The 7,872-nt window shown below is 56.7% G+C and overlaps 1 protein-coding gene across 1 annotated transcript; it reads left to right on the top strand.

The window, feature by feature from the left end:
* Positions 1-6,713, top strand: HMOX1 (heme oxygenase 1). The gene is made up of 5 exons (XM_034987626.1): positions 1-119; positions 1,350-1,470; positions 3,441-3,932; positions 4,631-4,730; positions 6,140-6,713. Exons 1-5 carry the CDS (start codon positions 97-99, stop codon positions 6,268-6,270), a joined length of 867 nt encoding a protein of 288 aa, XP_034843517.1. The 5' UTR covers positions 1-96; the 3' UTR covers positions 6,271-6,713.
* The last annotated feature ends 1,159 nt before the right edge of the window (positions 6,714-7,872 follow it).

Below are 7,872 nucleotides of genomic sequence, written 5' to 3'. Positions count from 1 at the left end.
GGCGCGGCCGCGCTCGGCACAGCCAGTCTCGCTCGTCCTTCCGCGCGTCCGGAGACGTCGGAGCCCGCACCGGAGCCCGCACCGAGCGCCGGCCAGATGGAGCGCCCGCAGCCCGACAGGCAAGCGCCGGGCGCGGGGCGCGGGGCGCGGGGCGCGGGGCGCGGGGGATCGGTCTCTCCCGGGAGGGCAGCCGCTGTCGTGCCGCCTAGCTGTGGCCTGCAGTCCCTCTCCGAGACACAGCCGGGAAGCCTCTTCGCTGAGTCCCTTGGGCTCTGAATAAGGAGGAGCCGGGTTTCGGTCTCGTCGGGTGGGGTGATTAGAGGGATGAAAGGTGATTTACGCGCCTGACTCCCTGGCACAGGGTGGGTAACCAGATGGGAGTGTCCCCATGGTATCTTTTTTTTTTTGGACTTTTTACTGTCCTTGGAGGTGCTCTCTGCTTAATCTAGAATCCCTGGGGCTGCCGAGGAGCCTGGGTGACAGTGGCTGGTTCTCTTGCCAGAGCCCCCTGGTGGCCACATCCTCCTCTCACTAGCGGTCCAGCACCTGAACCAGACACCGCCGTGGCTGTCCTGTCCCCGTTTTACAGATGAGCACTGCACACAGTTCAGGGAGGCAAGAAGCCCAAGGCCCCCTGGTAGCAGGCGTCCAAGCTGGGATTTGAACCACAGTCTGTCCACCTCCAAGTCTGGCCCCTTCCCTTCTCCCAAGAGTTTGATGAGCATGTATGGAACCAGGGTGATGTTTCTGGAAGGAGTACGGGAGAGAAAGGAGAAAAGACAATTCTGTGGGAGGTGGAGACGGACATGGGGCAGAAATACTCCCAGAAAGGGACTTTTTCTTTGAGTAAAACAGAGTTTTGCAGATTTTTTAACCCAAGTGCTTTTATGATGAGCGTAACATTGTAAGGGATTTGAGTGTGAAATGTCAATAGAATAAATGAATTAAATTGGGGTCTAAAGCCAATCAAAGCAATTATGATATAAAATATGAAGGTTCTTATTAAATATGAATGTTCATATAAAATATGAATGTTCATACTGCTGGGGCTACTTCTCCCTGGGTGTTGCAAACCGGCCCCCCAAACAATAAATGGTACCAGGATTTCCCAGTTGGTCGTATGACTTGAAGCGTGTTGATGGGGCTGCATCCTACGGTAGTTGGGAACCTTGCCTGTGTATCAGATGGCAGGCTGGACTTATTTCTGTAGAGAAGCCTGATACCGCTCAAAGGCCTGCTGATGGGCAGGTGGCATCCTCAGAAACTCAGCGTTGGGAGGAACCCTGCTCAGAGCCATCCTTGTTCACCCTCCCTCCTTCCCTCCCTCCCTCCCTCCTTCCCCTCTGCAGCATGCCCCAGGATTTGTCAGAGGCCCTGAAGGAGGCCACCAAGGAGGTGCACGTCCAGGCGGAGAATGCCGAGTTCATGAAGAACTTCCAGAAGGGCCAGGTGACCCAAAAAGGCTTTAAGGTATGTGGCCTGGTGGGACCAGCCCTGCTGGAGGGTGTGACGGGTGTGTGTCCGAGGTGCTCAGGCCAGTGGTTTAAGTGGGGGTTGGGACCAGGGATGCTGAGGGACCAGAGGGGCATGTCCAAGGGAATCATGTTGCAGATGACATTGAGGCTTAAAGAGGGCAGGTGACCTACTCAAGGTCACGTAGCAAATTGACAGCGTGCTGTGTAGTGCCGTGAGGGGCTAGGGTACCAGAGCCATCACCTGAACCCTTGTTCTGTGCTGGGCATTTTACTCACTCCATTTCTAATCTGTGCCTCAGCTCTGGGTAAGGAAGACGAGGAAGGGCAGGCTCAGAGAGGTGAAGTAGCTAGCGGGAGGTCACACAGCCAGCAGGTAGATGGGAAAGGCTGCAATCACACCGAGGCTGCTTTCCCTTCAAAGCTAGTGCCCCTGACCTAATTCTGATGTGCCTCTGAGGGTAAGGGGTGGCATGGGTTCGATGCCGAGCACAACCCCTCGCTCACAGGAAGATTGTGGGCATCTACTCTGTGAAGTGGGATTTCCACAGCAGGGTCTTCTTAAGCACCCGCTGTCTGCTAGGCATGGATTTTGCTGTTTCCCAGCACGGCTGAGGAATTCACGCAAATAGAAGGGGAACACCCAATGGGGCAGGTGTTGGGTGTTCAGACATCAGTGCGAGGAGAGGCTTGTTCAGGTTGAACAGAGGGTGTGGGGTAGGGAGCTCTATCCTTCGACCCCTGACACTCCTCTCTTTTGCGGCCTGCACCCTCCCCCTTCCAACTGGAGAGAGGCTTCGGTGACACGTGTCATACAGTGCTAGGGGGTCAGGCCCTTGGCTACCGCATCCAGTCTTGGCTCCCTCTCCCCGTCCTCCTCCTCCCTCTCTCAAGAAGATGGCGTATACCCAGTTGTTGGACTGTGGCTGCGGGCAGCAGGATCCGGGGGAGGTGACTGCTAGAGTATTCCATCCCCAGCCACTGGGACTTTGGATCTTGCCTCTAAGCCGCTGAGTCCAAAGTGGGCACGAAGATCCAGGAGAGAACCCAGTGCTCACATAGAGGATGCTGATGGAGGGGGCATATATCACCACAGCCTCGGAACTGAGGGCCAAGTGCCAGTCTCTGTCTAGTACTTGAGCCGTGTCACCCTGCTTGACTCACATCAGCCCCCTTTAGGACATCATTGTCCCCTTTGGCAGGGGAGGGGACCAGGGTTTGATGGGACAGTCGCTCGGACCTTCCATGACCCAGAGAGGGCAGGTGGCTTACCCAGGGTCACACAGCCCAGGGAGCTGAGGTTAGAACCAGGTCAGCGCGCTTGATAACCCAGGCTGTTTTGTATCCGGCTGCCTGGCTTTCTGCCCCACCGAGAAGGTTCATGGCTCAGAAATAAGTCGGAAACCTCAACCAGAACATCTAAACTTGGTCCTCCTTCAAACTCAGACTAGAGCATTAATGTGTAATGGGAGATCCCCAAGCCAAGGTGTGCTAAGCCGGTTCCCCCAGCCCAGCCTCTGGAGGTGCTGGGGTTCAGAGTGGGTCTCGGGGAAGGAGAATCGGAGGTCAAAGTCCAGAGGCGCTGGGAGGCTCCCGGGAAGGCTTTCATTCAGGTCCTCCCTCGCTGCAGAGCTGTGCTGGCTCCTAGCAACGCCTCGGCCTGACTCGAGTTTTCATTCTCGCTCCTGTGAGGTCTCACCGTCTCCTACGCTCTCCAAGCCTAGTTTCCTTTCCTGTAAAGCGGGGATAGCAACTCCTCTGTTGGGGTTTTTTAAGGAATAAGTTAGGCCGCGCGTTCATCCAGTGGAGTGAAAGTGTTTTCGGTTCCACTGGAGTGGGGGGTGGCCAGCAGCAGGTGGGAGCCCAGCCTGGGGAGTCCCCGAGGGTCTCGCCAAGGCAGCCGCGAAGGGGCTGGGTGGGGTTCTTGCACGAGGCCAGCAGCCTGACCTGCTCGTTTGACCGTTTCAGCTGGTGATGGCCTCTCTTTACCACATCTACGTGGCCCTGGAGGAGGAGATCGAGCGCAACCGGGACAACCCGGTCTACGCCCCCCTTTACTTCCCAGAAGAGCTGCACCGCAAGGCCGCCCTGGAGCGGGACATGGCCTTCTGGTATGGAACCCGCTGGCAGGAGGCCATCCCCTACACACAGGCCACGCGACGCTACGTGCGGAGGCTCCAGGACGTGGGGCGCAGGCAGCCGGAGCTGCTGGTGGCCCATGCCTACACCCGCTACCTCGGCGACCTGTCGGGGGGCCAGGTCCTCAAGAAGATCGCTCAGAAGGCCCTGGCCCTGCCCAGCTCCGGGGAGGGCGTGGACTTCTTCACCTTCCCCAACATCGCCAGCCCCACGAAGTTTAAGCAGCTCTACCGCTCCCGCATGAACTCTCTGGAGATGACCCCTGAGGTCAGGCAGCGAGTCCTCGAGGAGGCCAAGACTGCGTTCCTGCTCAACATTCAGGTGAGGGTCTGGCAGCCCGGGGCGGCCGCTGTCCCTCCCCCGCTGCACCCTCCCCACACCCCCCCTCCCTGGCTGCTCTGGGGATGGTTCTGCTCAGCGGAAGGGGCTGTGGGTCGTGGTGAAGCCAGGCCTCCGGTTCTGCCACTGACCAGCTGGCTGCTCTCGCCTCAGTTGCCCCGTCTGTAAAATGGGGCTATAACAGCCCCCGCCTCTTAGAGTTGTTGGGAGGCTCAAGCGAGTTCATACCCATCGAGGCCCAATGGCAGGGGCTGCCACAGGGCTGGCCCTGTCGTGTCAGCTGTATTCCTTTGGGGATGTGATGGGCGCTGCCATAGCCCTCTGCGACAGCCCTCCGCCACAGCATTGCCGTCGTGGGTGCGTGTGGCCAGGTTGGCACTGCGGGGGGTTCCGGGCGGTGCAGGCGTGGCCAGGACACGGGAGAAGGGCATGAACAGGATGCCCTCACGGCAGGATGCTGGTGGCCTGCGAGCACGAGGGGGAGGAGCAAGCAGGTGATGCAGATGCACCTGTCACATTTTCTCTCAAAGGCTGGGTGACAGGAATGGGACTGCTCAATATTTTTCTTAACGATTTCGTGAAGTCCTCAAGATTTCCTAGCACAACGTAACATACCACCTTCGGCCAGGGCCCAGGGCCATCTCTCACTGGGGCGGGCTCGCGTGTCTTCTGTCTTGTAGCTGTTTGAGGAGCTGCAGGAGCTGCTAAGCCAGGACGCCGAGGACCAGAGCCCCTCGCAGGCCCCGGGGCTGCGCCGGCGGGTTGGCAGCGGGGCGCAAGGTGAGGCCTGCCCCCTGGGATGGGCTCTATGGGAGGCGAGCCCGGGGCCCAGCTGTCTTTCTCTGTCTTCTGAGTATTTTTCTTTTCTTTTTTTTTAAAGATTTTATTTATTTATTTGAAGAGAGAGACACAGCGAGAGAGGGAACACAAGCAGGGGGAGTGGGAGAGGGAGAAGCAGGCTTCCCGCTGAGTAGGGAGTCTGATGTGGGGCTCGATCCCAGGACTCCAGGATCATGACCTGAGCCGAAGGCAGATGCTTAACGACTGAGCCACCCAGGCGCCCCTGTCCTCTGAGTATTTTAAGTAGAAGTAGAGCACAGGCACAGGGGCCTGGGGCCATCTTTCAGAGTGTGGCTCAGGCCCAGCTGTGCAACCTCAATCTCGCCATCTCTAAAATCAAGGGCGGTCGACAAGTTCTAGTTCACTGGCTACAAGTACAGACGTGCACACAGAGGACCCTCAGGAGTCATGGGCAGAGCCTCTTTTTGTGTGCGTGCGGAGCCCAACGTGGGGCTTGAACTCACGACCCTGAGGTTGTGGCCTGAGCTGAGATCAAGAGTCGGATGCTCAACCGACTGAGCCATCCAGGTGCCCCATGAGCCTCTTAATTTAGATGCTTTTTTTCGGCCCTTTCATGGTTCCTGAGCAGAGACCACCTGATGTGGGGCAGGGTGGCTGGGAGCGGTTCTAGCTGTTACCGTGCCATGGGACACTGGGAAGACAAGGAACCCCTGGGTCTCATTGCACGTCATTCCCTCCCTCATGTGCCTCGGAGAGGGACATGTGCTGAGAGAATATCTGGAAAACTTCCAGAAAGACCAAAGTGCTCCACGAAATATACCCTCACCGAGCCTGACACACGGTTGGGCGGGATTGTGGCTCGGGGCCGGGGGGGGGTGGGCAGGGGAGACGGTGAACAGAGAGGTGAAGCCCAGCTGCCTGCTTGGCAGGTTACTGAGGCCTTTGCTCCTGGAGCCACTCTCCCCCACCTGCCCTGTGGCTTCCCCCCCTGAGCTGGGACCACGTGGAACCCTCTGTTGGTGGAATTGTGCTTGGGAACTTGGGAAGGAGGCCAGTCCTGATGGGATGGGATGAGCTACCTGGTAGGGGGGAGGGGTCTTTACCCTCACACAGTGTGGGCCCCTTGAGTGCTCCTGGAGGGTGTGTTCTCCCAACGTGGGCTGGCTGAAAATGGAAAAGTGGACAGCTTAGAGAAGTAGTAAGCTCCCTGTCTTTGGAGGTATCCAAGCAGTGGCCAGAGGGCTCCCTGTCTGCGCTAGCAGAATCCTGGCATTGAGCAGGGACTGTCCTAGAGACTGCTGAGGCCCTTTTGCTGTGTTTTTCTGTGACCTCCCATACGCCCCACCTCTGTCCACCTGTTGGTGACATTGCACCCCTCTCTCTTTCAGACTCGACTCCCACGGAGACTCCGAGAGGGAAGCCCCAGCTCAGCCTTCTCTCCCAGGCACCGCTCCTCCGATGGGTCCTTACGCTCAGCTTTCTAGTGGCAACAGTTGCTGTGGGGCTTTATGTCATGTGAATGCAAGGGCGCTGGCTCCTTACGCTGTGAGCTGTGTCCAGTGGACGGCCCGCTTTCTGGAGAGGGAATATCTCTTGGCTGGCTTCCTTACCTTAGGCATGGGGGGCTCTCTGTGCCCCCCACCCTGTCCCTGCATCCCTGTCTTTGGAAAGGGAGTCTGTGACATCATCTTCCCCAACCAAAAGCACATCCAGCTCACGGACACGGACTTCCAAAATGGGATGAGCATCCTGCCTGGCCCCTCAGCACTCCCAGTTCCTGCAGCAGAGCCCAGAAGACATGGCCAGAAGTGGCAGCTGTCTTGAACCTCCAGATGCCCTGGGTCCATGGTCTCCTTGACATGCCATGACCGCCTTCTCTGTGGGCCGTGGCGAGTTTCATATCTATGTGCAACAGTGTTGTGTCTTGTGTTTGTCTTGTTTCTGTCGGAGCCACTCTTTGTTCCTGGCTCCACCTGAACTGTGGTATTTTGTTATGTTCTGTTTTTATAGCAGAGTTGGGGTGAGTTTTGGGGGTGGGGTGGGGAGGGAGGTGTTTAACAACACTGTGGCCTTGACCTCTAACTTTTGTGTGAAATAATAAACTTCAGTGCCTGATAGTAACTGGAAGTGTTTTTCTTGGGCTCTGTTACCCTTGGGGAGCTGAACGTTTCCCCGTTTGTCTCTTGAATGCCTGGTGGGGAGAACGGGTGAAGTGGAGGTGAAAGGGACCGGTTTCGGATGCTGGTCTCCGTTCTGAGGATGTGGGGGGTGAGCTTTGGGCAGCTGGTGTGTGAATCTTTGTGTTGAACCTTGTTTGATGCAAGACTCAGCTTTACTGAGGATGGCATTGCCCTGTTAGGCTCAAATGAGCCGATTCTGGGATAAAATTTACTTAGTGGATACAGTGAGTCTTTGGGACTCCAGTGAGATCCCTGGGTTCCAATCCCTGCCACTCTGCTTTGTAGCTCTGCCTTTGAGGTTAGTTGTTAACCTCTCTGGGGCTCAGTTCTGTCACCTGTAACACGAGTACAGTGAGACCTATCTCACCTGCCTGTCTTGAGAAGCAAATGAGATGCAGGTAAAATGCCAACACTGGACCACATGAGTTCCTATTATGAAATGAGGGTGATCGGGGGTTTGTGATTTTTGCTAAGTGATTTTTGTGCTGTGAGTGTGAGTCACTTCCCCTATGTCCCCTCATTTAATGCTCACAGCAAACCCGTGAGGGGTGCTACCACTCTGGGGGGCAGGAAGGATGTAAACCAGATCTGGGCAGCTCTAAAACCCTGTCCTAAGTCATGAAAGCCACTGAAATAGTAATAGTGCAGCTTCCCAATCTGGGCAAGTGAAAACCCCACCCTGAAGGTGGGAAAGCAGAAGAGAAAGTGTTTCCTTAACACCACTAGTACCTGAGGATTGGGAGTCAGGAGAGCTTTGTGCCCAGTCCTGGCTTTGTCACCAAGTCTGGAACCTTGGACAAGTAAGTCACTCGTCTCCTTCTGTTCACTGGCAAAATGAAAATAATACCCCTACCTCCCACAGCCGGTGGAGGGCCCAGGGGTATCTAAATGCCAGTGCATGGCTGGTGGCGTCAGAATCACTGGGGGATCTTGGGCCCCAC

This window comes from Mirounga leonina, unplaced genomic scaffold (assembly GCF_011800145.1).
Source record: "Mirounga leonina isolate KUSES-001 unplaced genomic scaffold, KU_Mleo_1.0 Mir_418, whole genome shotgun sequence".
NCBI lineage: Eukaryota > Metazoa > Chordata > Mammalia > Carnivora > Phocidae > Mirounga > Mirounga leonina.
This window is presented reverse-complemented; position numbering and strand designations above follow the sequence as displayed.